Genomic DNA, 14,326 nt, shown 5'->3' on the forward strand with positions numbered 1-14,326 from the left:
TTACACACAGGTTGTAGAACATTCACAGCATACTAAGTAGACAAGGAGTAGATATCGTTCAATGTAGCATACCTGTGGATTGGATTGGAACCAACACTACAATATATGAAAAAATACTCACTTTTAAACTACAAAGAAGCACAAATTTAAAGTGGTATAGCTAGGGCCCAAGACATCTTGATCCCACACATGTCGCAATGCGTTTTGGGACCTTATGTCTCTTCTTACGGCGGGAGAAGGGACATATAGTAGGGTCCCGAAATGCGACATATGTGGGATCAATTAGTCTTAGACCCTTGCTCTACCACATTCAATTCAAAACTTGTGCCTACAGATAATATAGACAAGAAAAGTGTTGATCATAAGAATGGTGATTTAGTGCTTCCAAAAACACACATAGAACGTTCCTGGGACACACAGGATAGCTTAATGCACCAAATCCTTAATCAATTAACCCTTGCCTATATGACAATTAGACAGAATAGTATCTCAGAAATATACTCGCAGTCCAAGTCTCATCAGAGTGAGCATAGATAAATAATAAAGGTGTCATCCCTCATAAAATTGTATTACTAGTTAATTCACCCCCGTCCAAGTTTGGTAACCCCATCATGATCCAGAGCACAAATATATATATATATATATATATATATATATATATATATATATATATATATTCATGTAGAGGTATCAGTATCGTGTTAGCCGAGCTTCAATAATCAAAAAATAAATAGATGATACCGTTCTGTGGCTAACGAAATGCTTTTATTTGTGCGAGCTTTCGAGATACACTTATCTCTTCTTCCGGCGATGTTACAATGATTCATTGTAACATCGCTGGAAGAAGAGATCAGTGTATCTCGAAAGCTCGCACAAATAAAAGCATTTCGTTAGCCACAGAACGGTATCATCTATTTATTTTTTGATTATATATATATATATATATATATATAATGTATATGCCAAAGTGATGTTCAACAAATGTGTCAACTCTACAAAGATTTAAATAAATGAAGTAGAACTAGAAGAAGTCTAAGACTACAGTATATCTACCTTGGCCTGCAAGTTACAATGGATGGGAACCGTTTGAATGAAATCAATAGAATACTGACGCTGAGATAGAGCGTATTTGGAAAAAGCAAAACAATCTTTCAAGGGAACCTTCCACTGTGACTCAACAAGAAAGGTTTTGACCCCTACACTGGCGACACACTTTATTCGAGCTTGGCTAGTCCCACGAATTCGGGTATACCCGGGTGTATTGAGGTTTGTGACTGTTTTCTGCCCGAGTGCATTGAGTTATTTTCCAAGCAGGGATTGAAGCATTTTATTCCCGCTGGCTGCAATACTGCACAGTATATATATATATACTGCATTACAATTCATGAATTTATGCCATCTGGTAGACACGCGAAGCATTGCAGCCTATTAAATCCTAATCATTATCATTTAACAGATCAGCCGCCCATCAGCCAGGCATGAACCCAGGCTGGGAAGGCAAACGCAACGGGGCTTGTCAGAGGTGAGGAGCGGCGCATTCCAGGTATCTGCCAGGTACATACCGGGTATTTGCTCGAATAAAGTGTGTCGGTGCAGTATATTCTGCCTGTGCTCACGTGTGGATGGAAACTTGGGCCCTAAATGCAAAGATAATTCAGAAGCTTCAGACAACACAAAGAAGTATGGAGGGATGCATGCTGGACATTACCCAAAGAGACAGTAAAAATAATGAATTGCTTCAAAACCAAACAAAAGTCTGTGACATCATCACAAGGGTGAAGACATAAAAATGTCAGTGGGCCGGTTATATCGCAAGAAGAAATTACCATCATTTGACAAAGATGGTACTCGATTGGATTCCAAGGGAAACTTATAGACCAATACGACGACAAACAGTAAGATGGGAGGATGAAATCAGAAAATTTGCTAGAGGAATATGGAGAAGAGAGGCTTGCGACTTCAGTACCTGGGAGATCATTTGGTTGTCTTTCATCCAGCAGAGGATGAATGTGGTCTGAAGATGATGATATATATATATGTGTGTATTTATATATTATTATCTTGTCTGAAGAAAATTAGTTCGGTCTCATCCATTGTTTTCCCTTTTGATCAGTGCCCCCTAGTATTATATCAAGTCGCTTGCTAATAACTCATAGACCTGCCAATAATAAATCAGACTAAATGGTCCAGCAAGCTCATTATCCTGCTTTCTACAGTGGCAAGAACTGGAGTCTTTTGGGTGAGTGTGTATCTCGCTCTGTGCATCCAGATATGTCCATATTGTTACTATGCATTTGTGGACTCTCCATAAATAGATATTGTCATCTTTTAAAATTGTTAATGCTGTTTGCTGTCACAATCTCCAGTGATGGTTAAATATAAAGGTTGATTATGCGCTTAGTGAAAAATAGTTTCCTTTCCATTTATATATGACATACAAATTTCAGTCATCTGGTCCTTGTACTTTTTGCTACTCGATTATATCTTTGAGACAACTCATATGTGAGTTTCTCTCCACTATAATGGAACCAGCTCTTGTTAACACTGTGTGGGGCTTAGTCATCCATATCTCACAGATTTTGGCAGACTATAAACAAGATAAGATGGCAGTACATCATTGATCCTAGATGAATAACGCAGAACAGGTCTCAGTAAGTGATAGGACCACTGCTACAGAAAGTCAATAAACATACTACACAGCAATTATTTACAGATGAAGTCTGAAGGCTTAGAAAGACTATAATTATGTATAGTAGCAGTGTCACCTACACACCTGAATAATAAGGGCATTAGACATCTCAATCTGTGCAACCTGACGAATTGTACTTACTGGCATTCAGAGACAAAAAGACCCCACATGTTTTTGGGGCACCTCCTTATAATTTCTGACATTGACAAAATAGAAAATTCTTTGGAAACCTTCCTTTCAGGCTGTTTATCAGAGCTCAGTTTTCTGGCTCATTACTTCACGTAAGTATCAGGATTCAGGTCGCTGTTCTAAAAATGTACAGAAATCATTCTACAGTATCTCCCCTTAAGTGTTCAGATAAGGGATCTTGCTGCTTGCCACAAGGATAGCTATCACTCATCTTCCAGGTGATGTCTTTCTAATTGTACATCGTATTCTTAACCCCTCCTGTGCCAGGGGAAACATGCAAAGCACTGGCAGTGAAGGGGATAATGTATCCGTGAGTAAAGATGTGTGTTTCCTCAGATCAAAGAAGATCATCACTGTTACTTTTTCCAACAACGCCCAAATTATTTTTCATCAGCATAAATCCAGAATGTTTTAATAGCAGGCCCAGGTTATGTTACTCACCTTAACTGTTGTAGCACCCAGAAATCCTTTACAACTGAAATGTATGGAAAGCCCTAAACACAGAATATGTGTAAGCTTATATATGTGAGAATGAATGTACCTTCAATTTAGTCATGTATCCTATGGCTCTCTTTGAAGAGCAGTACAGTATCTGATGTTGTTTTTATTTTTTCAATGGAAAGCTATTTTATTGACCTATTTAACTTATTACATTAAAAACAAATCTGTATGAATGGCAGTTCTGTTTAACATGGATCTGATTTAACGTCTAGGATCTGAACATTATAACTATGCTTGTCGACAATGCTACCATTGGTGAGTGGAACCTCCAAGGACTTCCGAACGATGACCTTTCCATCCAGAATGGAATCATCGTCACAAAAGCGTCTCGATTTCCTCTCTTGATTGACCCTCAAGGCCAGGGAAAAATCTGGATTAAAAATAAAGAGAAAAACAACGAATTGCAGGTAAAAAAAAAATCTGTGAAGCTCTCAGTAGCTAAAATGCTTTTACTACAGTATGATTTTTTCTTCTGCCAAAGTAATAGGGGTTTAGCATTTCTGATCCACTTCGGTAAAGGAAGTAAATGTTTGGATAGCTAACCCGTACCAACGCTTGATGAATCTGCCCCTTAATCTCCCAGCCAAATGATGGTGCAGCAACTTGCTTTAAAGGTGGCGATACTTTATTCAATGTGGGGTCTCTGTGTCTCTCCTTCCATAAAGAAGCTTTTGAGCATGTAATGTTACAGTGACATTTCTTTACATAGCAAGGTGTGCCACCTGATTTAATCATTTGCAAAGTTGCCCTTTATCAGTGATGTAATTCTGGCTGCACTGGAGTAATAATATTCACTTGCATGTTACGGGCCTTGTTCTCCTCAATTTCATTTTGAAGCTGCTCCTGCTACACTTTCAAATGATATCCCTGCGGCGTGGTAATTAAAGTTGAATGTGGATGGCCCATATGTTGTTAATAAATCCATAAGGAAGAAAAAAGCATGAAATTCCAATTATGATTTTATTTATCTTTACCTTTGTAACAACACATAAAATCTAATGAAATGCAGTTAGGTTTTAGGTACAATTTGGAATGTATCTAAATGTTGGAGGCAGTCAGTCCCAGAACCTGCTTTTGCAGGTACAGTACTGTGCTAATATCATTTATAAGTTAACTTTGTATTTCCAAAGCATATGTGCCGAAATGTCCTATTTTGGAGAAGCTTTTTGTGGTAAAGACATTGTGGCAGAATTCTCTCCCGATTATAGTGAGCTTTGAAAAGCATCAAGCAGTAGTTTACATTTTAAATAGATGGGAAGCAGGGGGTCTCCGGAGCAAAACCGTGTTAATTTCCACTGCATGTGTTCCCTGCTTCCTGAGATACTTTCTTCTAAAGGGACTGCGTGTAGCATCTCAGGCTGGACACAAAGAAATGTCTGCTTATAGATCACACGTTCTGCGGGCCAATAGAAAGCCACAATGTCATCCCTTGCAGCTACCTTTTGGCCTGCATGATGCGGGATCATTAAACGGATTTGAGATACTGGCATCACCTTCAGATATAAGTATCTCGGGAAGCTGGGGGTCCCCGGAGCTGAAATTAACACCGTTCAGCTCTGGAGACACTCTGCTTCCCACCTAGAGAGCTTGGGGAAATATTTATTTTTATTTGAGATAACGTTCTTTTAACCCTTTGAGTGTTGGAGGGTCATAATACATGTGCAGTCACGTGGCTGCTTTCAATAGTGGTCACGTGACTACAGCAGCGATTTTCAAGGAAACGGAAGAGGAGTCGTCTTCTGCTGTTTCCTCACTGGAAAGATTGCGTCCTGCACTCCATGGGAAGGCAGAAAGCCAGCTAAGCAGGAAAAACATCCCTCCCTGGATATGACGTAGCCTCTACGTCATTGGGCCCCAGGCGTGCCAGACCCCATGACATATTGACCGTCTTGAGGCTCTCAAAGGGTTAAATGGAAAGAAAAACATATATAACAGGCGGAAAGAAAAACATATTAAAAATGTTACAGCACTGGCAGGAGGGGTCACATGACTTCACCAGGCCCTGGATGCCGGAAACAGAAGTGGAGGGGGATCCACTTCCATTTCACTTTGACCGCTCTCCTTTTGAGTAGGCAGTCCAATCACCCCCTAGAATGCGAGCAAGTGCAGGGTCCATGTCATAACAAGCAGTGTTCGACAAATCCATTAAAATACAGGCCAGTGGCGACTGGATTTGACCCCGTGGCGACCTCCTCATGGCCGACACCAAGCAGGGCGAGATTGGGGGGGGGGGACTAGGTGGCGAGTAGATTTTTTGGTTCGGCGAGTAGATTTTTGGGTGATTTGTCAACCACTGATAATAAGCATATCATTAGTGCACTGTATAAGTTTAGACTATATTGGCAATGACTCGGCATCACTCAGTTTACTTATCAATTCTTCAAAATTTGAATGGTGTATTTAGGCTTATATCCTCATTGATTAAACTTATCCAATGAAGTTAAAGGTGTCTCAAAAATTCTTGCAAGTGTTCTCCATGTGATGCCCTTTAAAGCAGATTACCAATCTTACTTTTATTATTTCCCAACCTGTTTTTTGTTATATCTTTTATTTTAAAAGGTCCAACGTCTGTAGCAAAGTGTTCACGTAGAAACTCACTTTCTCCACTCGTCCAGACAGCACAGAGCTGTTTGTCATATAGACTAAAAGCTGTTTTTTCTTACTTATTCACAGAAAAGGTTCTATCACGTCTAGTAATGTCAATATGTAAGAGAGGCAGCCATGTTAATTTAGGTTTTGGACTATTTGTATATAAATAAAATACTCAGTTTGAAAACATCACTGATCAGGGAAAACCAAAAAGAGGTGAAATCGCAAAGCCTACTGTCCGGTACGGTGAAGAGATCTTTAAAAAATAAAAATAAATAAATATGCCGGTGGAACTGCACCTCTAATGTCATTAGCTCGTGTCCTTTCTTAAATCAGCCATGCGGTAACTTCTAATGGTAACTTTTGTGGTGGAAAATTGTTAGGACTAGAGCTGTACAATACAATGCAAACTCTTGGTTAACACGCTTTTATATTGTAAAATGAATGTATACAGGTAACATCCCTGAATCACAAGTACTTCAGGAGTCATCTGGAGGATTGCCTTTCTTTAGGAAGACCCATGCTGATAGAAGATGTTGGCGAGGAACTTGATCCAGCACTGGACAATGTTCTGGAGAAAAACTTCATAAAATCTGGATCGACTTTTAAAGTAAGTTGGCTCTTAAATTTTGATGGAAAAGTTGACGTAGCCTATGTATTTCTGGGGTGATGTTTTCACTCTTTGCTGGTTCTGCGGGCAGAGACTAGTGATCTGAAAGTAAACTAAAAAGGAGACTAGGCGCAAGAGTGGGCCCTAGTCTTTTCTATGATGGACAGGAGCTAATAACCCTATGGACGTTAGCACTGCACATTAAGATTCAGGCATACCTCTATGGCATTCCCAAGGACAGCATACAACATTCAACTGTTTAGACACTTTGCATACACAACAGACTCGCCTATCCATTAGCATAGGTCCAGTTGGAAAAAGTCAACTAAATTATAAATGTAGCCCTTTTTCTGGACACCTACCTAAGGGCTACTGATCACTGTCTAACACCTGTGGCTCCAGGAGATCTGAGCCTCCGCTAGCTGGGAGCCTGGGGCAATACACACTCATAACATAGCGCAGCGCCTCCACTTACCCAGGATCCCCGATTCGAAAGATTTACCCTGGGCAAGAACCATACCATACATCGTGAAACAACTCAACTTTACTGCATCTGTCTGTGGCACCTCCTTGACAACACAACATGCATGCATATATATATATATATACGCGACGGTATCACAGCATGAACACCTATTCCCAACACATATAACAGCTATTATGCTAAAGTGGCTCGGCCACACCTCAAAGGGGATATTGTCCTGTACACTCGTGGCTCGGCCACGCTCTCATAGAGTTTGTCCTTGTGACGCTTGGAAAGAATGTTATCTATCCGCTAGCCACTTGCTAGTGTCTGTTCAAGTTAATACTAAGGCGGGATCAGCGCCTGATGACCGGTGTCGGTGCACTTGCAGAATACAAAATACCTCCCAGTCACGGCGGTGACCACACCTCTTCTCAAAGGGTCCGTCGCATTGGTTCCAGACCTTCCGCTGTCGCTGGCTCCTCCGTCTGTGCCCAAACAGCAGTATCAGTCCACAACTCTGTGCGCTTGAATTTGTCTAACGTGACAACAGCTCTTCACTACGGGCGGCCTTACAACACCGCAACCTACAGTGACGCGGGGAATACTCCTAGGGACCTGGGGGGGGGTAGTCTCTGGCCTAGGCAGGCGGGTCACGGACCCCCTGCTCTCACACTCCCTGTTCCTCGGAAACTCCAACTCCTTCTCCTAGCGTGGTACTCTTCCCCCACGCTTCCTGTTCTCCTCCGCTACCAACCCAGCCTGTTCATTGGCACTTCGCCCTCAGCTGACTCCTCCAAGGTTCGCGGGGATCAAAGTTCAGTGCATAGTCCCTTTTCATTGGTTCGCTGTTCGCGCGCTTCCTGGGTGCATGCGCAACCTTTCCTCTATACCAGTGACCTCGCAACTTGCTGCGCGGAACCCGCCGTACAGTGAACACAGACCCGGGGTATTAACACATCCTTACATTCTCCCCTCCCCAGAATCCAACGTCCCCGCTTGGCTACACTACATAACATTTATACAAAAACACATAGCACGGTACATCCCCTTCAGCCTTAGATTAGGTTACACATCTCATTGAACATAACCACTACTGAGTGCATTCTATGCCGAGCCCACTGCTGAGCCTCATAATGGGGTGCCCCGAATTGATCGTAAGCCATCCTCATTGGAGGTTGACTAGTTCTTTGACTTCTGCGAAGTTGTTCTTCAGTCACCTCATCTGAGGGGTAACTAGTTTCAGCTGATATTTCCACTTCTGCTCTAGGGGGGTTCATCACATCTACAAAGTCTCTCTGGGGTACAAAGCACGGGCTCTGTGGGTCTAATGGCTGGCTCATTGGAGTCAGCGTGTCTGCCGTTGGACCAAGGGGCTCTTTACCCGTGGCTCCTTCGGAAGATGCCCCCGCGGCCGGAGGGCCCCTTTGAGAGGTTCCCTCCATAGGATCCTCAGAGGTGGCATTTATTACAGTCTCTAGGCCATCCTCTGGGCGTTCAGTTTCTCCATTAATAAAAATAGTGGGTACTTCCAATTCGTTGTCCCCTGCTTGAGGTATGGGGAGTAGATGATTCCTATGCCACACCTTTACCCGGCCTTCAGAGTCCTTGATACGATATACTGGGAGGCCAGGCATCTGCGAATCCACCTCGTACACCCCTTCTCTCCACCGATCAGCCAGTTTGTGCTTCCCGGGAATGCCTAAATTACGAAGGAGGACAGCATCCCCTGGGCGGATTTCCTTGAATCGCACTTTGTGATCATAGCGCCTCTTGTTACCCGCATTCAATTTCGCCGCTGCCTTTTCAGCCAGTTTATAGGCCTGCTGTAGACTATCCCGTAACCGCTGCACATAGCGAAAGTGAGTTCTGTTGGATACCCCATCGGTAGATATCCGCAGTCTCACATCTACAGGTAATCGGGCTTCTCTCCCGACCATCAGGAAGTACGGTGTGTACCCGGTAGACTCATGTCGGGTACAATTATAAGCATGTACCAATGTCTCTACATGCTTGCTCCATTCTGTTTTCTGTGGGCCCCTTAGGGTCCCCAACATATCCAGCAGGGTGCGGTTGAACCGTTCGGGCATAGCATCCCCCTCTGGGTGGTACGGGGTGGTCCGTGACTTAGCTATATTTAGTAGCCTTAACAGTTCCTTAATGAGAGTACTCTCAAAATCTCTGCCCTGATCCGAGTGGAGGCGGTTCGGTAATCCGTAATGAATAAAGTATTTCTCCCACAAGACTCTGGCCACGGTCACTGCCTTTTGCTCTTTGGTAGGGAACGCTTGTGCGTACCTTGTGTAGTGGTCGGTAATCAATAGTACGTTGCCGATGCCTCGGCTATCGGGCTCAATACACAGGAAGTCCATACACACCAAATCCATAGGTCCAGAACTCTTCAGATGGGCCATGGGGGCCGCTCTGGTGGGGAGTGTTTTTCTTTGCAGGCAGCGGGTACACCTCCGGCAATGTCGTTCCACTGACTCCCTCATCCTTGGCCAATAGAACCGATCCTGAAGTAGTCCGAAGGTCTTGTCAACGCCCAGATGGCCGTGATCATCATGAAGGGCCCAGGAGAACCATATTTCTCAGACGCTCCGGCAAGAATAGTTGTCGCCGGTCAGGATGGTTGTGGTATGGAATTACCCGATACAGTAGTCAATTGTCCAGCTCGAACTTCCCGAATTCGTTCAACAATAGTTTCACCAGGTCTTTGGGGGCTTGCTTAAGTATAGAGGAATTCCCTTGCTGCACAGCTTGACGAGCCAGCTCCACCACTGGGTCTTGGATCTGGTGATGCACCAGGTCTCTCCAGGAAATGATTTTATCCTCAGTGAGATTAATTCCTTCTCGACTCTGATAGGCCCGGGGAATGGCTCGGGGGTGGCACCCTAGTGAATCAGCAACTCTTAGCTCTGAGAACGCCACCTGGTCGTTAACCACGGCTGCTACGGAACATAGAGCACGGATCCCAGGCCCCGGAATCTCCTCCCATACTTCCTCATCCGTAGTGGGCTGAAGTCCGGGTCTCCGTGACAGAGCATCGGCCTCCACGTTGGTGGGTCCGGGTTTATACTTGAGGTTGAAACTATAGTTGGCCAGGGCTGCTAGCCACCGGTGTCCAGTGGCGTCTAATTTGGCGGACGTGTTAATATAGGTCATTGGGTTATTGTCCGTTCGCACTTCAAACTGTACTCCATACAAGTAGTCGTGTAACTTGTCCACCACCGCCCATTTTAGTGCCAAAAACTCCAGTTTGTGGACAGGATAGTTCTGTTCGCTGGGAGTCAAGCTTCGGCTCGCATACGCCACAGGGCGAAGCCCGGTGTCGTATTTCTGGTGCAGCACTGCTCCTAGGCCACTAAGACTGGCGTCCACATGTAGAACGTACTCACGATCAGGGTCGGCATAGGCCAGTACTGGGGCCCGGGTGAGACTGGCTTTTAAATTCAGGAACGCTTGTTCGCAAGCAGGGGTCCATTTATCCCCAAACGGCGTTTGTGCCGTGACTTTTCTTCGTTCTGTATCCTCCGGATAAATTCTTAGAAGATTATTTAGGAGTTTGGCTTTGCTTGAATAGCCTTCCACAAAGCGTCGGTAGTAGCCACAAAATCCTAAAAAGGAACGCAGTTCTTGGACGTTGCTGGGCCGGGGCCAATTCACCACAACCTCTATCTTCCCTGGATCGGTGGACACCCCTTCAGCGGACACAATATGGCTCACGTATGTCACGGATGGTCGACAAAACTTGCATTTGTCCAAGGATAGTTTGAGGCCCTCCTTCTGAAGTCGGTCCAGCACCTTCATCAACCGCTCCGCGTGTTCCTCTAAGGTTTTCCCGAACACTATAATGTCATCCAAGTACACTAGGCATTCTTGGGGGTTCATATCTCCCAGAGTCCGTTCCATCAGCCTCTGGAAGGTGGCAGGAGCTCCGCAGATCCCTTGGGGCATGCGGGTAAACTGATAGAACCCTAGTATACAGATGAAGGCCGTCTTCTCCTGATCTTCCTGGCCCATCGGCACTTGATAGTACCCTGACCTCAGGTCAAGTACACTGAACCATTTACTCCCCGTCAAGGCGTTCAAGAGGTCCTCGATCCAGGGTAGCGTATACTGATCGGGGACCGTGCGGTTGTTTAGTGTTCTGTAATCTACACAGAGACGTACCGTCCCGTTCTTCTTACGGACTACCACAATGGGTGAGGCGTAAGGGCTATGGGATCCTTGTACAATACCAGCTCCCTCCATTTCGGCGAGCAACCTTCTCACCTCTTCCACGTCTCGGGGGGCTAGACGACGGGAGCGTTCCCGGAATGGGGTAGCATCGTTCATTCGAATGGTGTGACGGGCACTGCGACTGCACCCCACATCCATATCACTCGTGGAGAAGACCCTTTGTCGTTCTTGTAGCTGTGCCCGCAGTCTCTCCCTCCATTCTTCCGGAAGCGGGGAGTCTCCAAAGTCAAAATCCAACAGGGAGTCGTTAGGGGGGGGTAGTGTCCGCTGGCCGTTCTTTCAGGGCCTTCTCCTCGGGGGTTACGGGGTATATTCTACCCAGCAGCTGTCGCCGATCAATACTCATGGGATATGGGGAGATATTCTGCACATACACCCAGGTTCGGTCCGGAATTTTCCCGGGCCATTTCTTTACAGAGGCTAACACTTCATAGCCTAGCCGCTGTTCCTCTTGGGCCATACTCTCCAAAGAGAAGAACTGATCCTCCGGACGCCGGTCCGGGTAGTGGCAGGCCGCAATCATCATCCTACCCTCTCCGAGGGGAATGTGAGTCAGTCCCCACTCTTGGCTATATAGTGTCCCATGCTCCTCCTCAGTCGCGATTTTACCGCAAACCTCTTGTAGTACTGGACACATAGCGAGGGCCAGCAGCGGAGCCTCGCCCGCTTCTTGCAAGTACATGCGGAACACCGCGCGCACAATGTCGGTGTTAGTCCCCAAAATTATCGGAGCGCTGGGGTGATCTTGAGGTTCGGGGCACACTAGTGCTTCCACTTCCATGGGATGATGTTTACCAGTGTTCAGTTGTGGAATGTCCAACTGCACCTTTACGACCACATCGATGGGATAATCTTTGTGGCTCAACCCCCTTAACCGTAAGGCGTCAGCAGATAGCAGCGGCAACCGGTGTAAATGTTGATCATAAAAGGGCCTGTACACGATGGTCACTTGGGATCCCGTGTCCAGCAAGGCCGACGCGTAGATACCTTAGATAACTACTCGGACAATGGCGGCGGGGCCAATTCGATTGTTCGTGGAGGATTGGGTTCCTGCACCGCCATCCTGGGGGGTGCACGGCATTGACTGAGCCTGCCGGGATGCTGTTTTCCGTAGGGAGGGGCAACGGGCCTGAAGGTGTCCCATCTTCCCACACGCATAGCACTGGATTTGGCTGAGGTAGGTTTCGTTTCGTCCTGGCGGCGAACTTCGCCCCGACATAGGGCGAGGTCGGGCCGGCATCGGTGCTCCTGCGTCATCTGGGTCAGGGTCCCCATGCTCGGACACTTCGGCTTTTGGTTCCGACTTTTTGGTATCCTTGCTCCCTAGCGATGCCTTCTTCCCTGGAGGTAGTTCGCGCCCTAACAGCACTGTCTCGTGCGCTTGGACGCGGTCCATTAGGTCATGGAACGTCAAGGCTTGTCCGGGCGTTAGGCAGCCACTGACACGTACGGATACTGGATGCAGGGGCAAGAGCCCCCTCAACAGCTGTGTAGTGCGCAGTCCGTCGGCCTCCACCTTAGGTACTACACCCTTCCTCACCATAGCCCACAAGTCTATATGTAGACGCCTGAGGAAGTCGGACACCATCTCTCCTTCTTTCTGAGCCAGAGCATGAAATTTTGCCATCAGGTCATAGGTATCCACAGGGGTCCCATAGGCCTTAGTCAGGCAATAAATGAGGTCCGCCGCGTCAGCATCCGGGTGGTCGTCCCGGTAGTAATGCACCATGTGGGACGCTGGGGGTCGCAGGCACTCGACGATGCGCTGCCTCCGGACCGCGTCCGTGCAGGTCCACTCGGGCCGCACCTGCTTCGTATGATCCAGCCATTCTTCTATCCCAACTTCTCCTTGAGGTGTGGGCTTATCACCCGAGAACGCCTTTAACTTCCGGTATTGGAGAGACTGGGTGGAGTGGTGAATGGCTGCGGCAACCGCTGGAATAGAGGCATCGTCCTGTAGACTACCTCCAACTGAGGGGTAGGTGTCTAGTCTTGACATACTGAGTCTATCTAGCCCGGGCCTCAGAACGGAGGGGGTGGACGGAGAGCCCAGGCCCAGTGCCGCCGGCCATCGTGGATTCAGACTGTTGTCAGGGGTGCGGTCAGGGCCTCCTGCAACGGCACCCAGCGCGGGAACGTGTTCTCGCTGTGGGGTGGAAGTGGCCAGCGGTTCAGTGAGATCCACTTGAACTATGGGGCAGTGTACGTCTGGAGCCTCCGGCAGCAATAGTATTCGGGGTATCCCGTTCAGTGGTGTATATGACCCGGCGCCATATCCGGTCCCGATCGTAAAAATAGTCTTTGGCTTGGGCAGTGTCCAGTAGGGGAAGTTTCCTGACCTGGTCGATCACGGTGCCCAAGGATATAGTAGTGGCAGGGACATGCCCCAGGGCGAAAACACGGTTCAGGGGAAATCCATGCCGCTGGGCCCACTTGCGCACCTCCAGCAGGCAGGGACCAGACATGATGTAAAGCTAGTCACAGATTTGAGAAAAAATGATTGGGGCACCCCAGGTCTAAGCTCTCAGCAGCGCCTCCAAATGTAGCCCTTTTTCTGGACACCTACCTAAGGGCTACTGGTCACTGTCTAACACCTGTGGCTCCAGGAGATCTGAGCCTCCGCTAGCTGGGAGCCTGGGGCAATACACACTCATAACATAGCGCAGCGCCTCCACTTACCCAGGATCCCCGATTCGAAAGATTTACCCTGGGCAAGAACCATACCATACATCGTGAAACAACTCAACTTTACTGCATCTGTCTGTGGCACCTCCTTGACACAACACAACATGCATGCATATATATATATATACGCGACGGTATCACAGCATGAACACCTATTCCCAACACATATAACAGCTATTATGCTAAAGTGGCTCGGCCAGACCTCAAAGGGGATATTGTCCTGTACACTCGTGGCTCGGCCACGCTCTCATAGAGTTTGTCCTTGTGACGCTTGGAAAGAATGTTATCTATCCGCTAGCCACTTGCTAGTGTCTGTTCAAGTTAATACTAAGGCGGGATCAGCGCCTGATGACCGGTG

The 14,326-nt window shown here is 46.7% G+C and overlaps 1 protein-coding gene across 1 annotated transcript in view; it reads left to right on the forward strand.

Annotated features, from left to right (window-relative positions):
* LOC142487170 (dynein axonemal heavy chain 5-like) overlaps window positions 1–14,326 on the forward strand; it is a 426,040-nt gene that overhangs the window by 307,471 nt on the left and 104,243 nt on the right. Inside the window, exons 63-64 of the mRNA XM_075585972.1 lie at window positions 3,592–3,786; window positions 6,423–6,578. Of these exons, the coding sequence (XP_075442087.1) occupies window positions 3,592–3,786; window positions 6,423–6,578 (351 nt within the window). The remainder of the gene's footprint in view (window positions 1–3,591; window positions 3,787–6,422; window positions 6,579–14,326) is intronic.

This window comes from Ascaphus truei, chromosome 2, assembly GCF_040206685.1.
Source record: "Ascaphus truei isolate aAscTru1 chromosome 2, aAscTru1.hap1, whole genome shotgun sequence".
NCBI classification, from domain to species: Eukaryota; Metazoa; Chordata; class Amphibia; order Anura; family Ascaphidae; genus Ascaphus; species Ascaphus truei.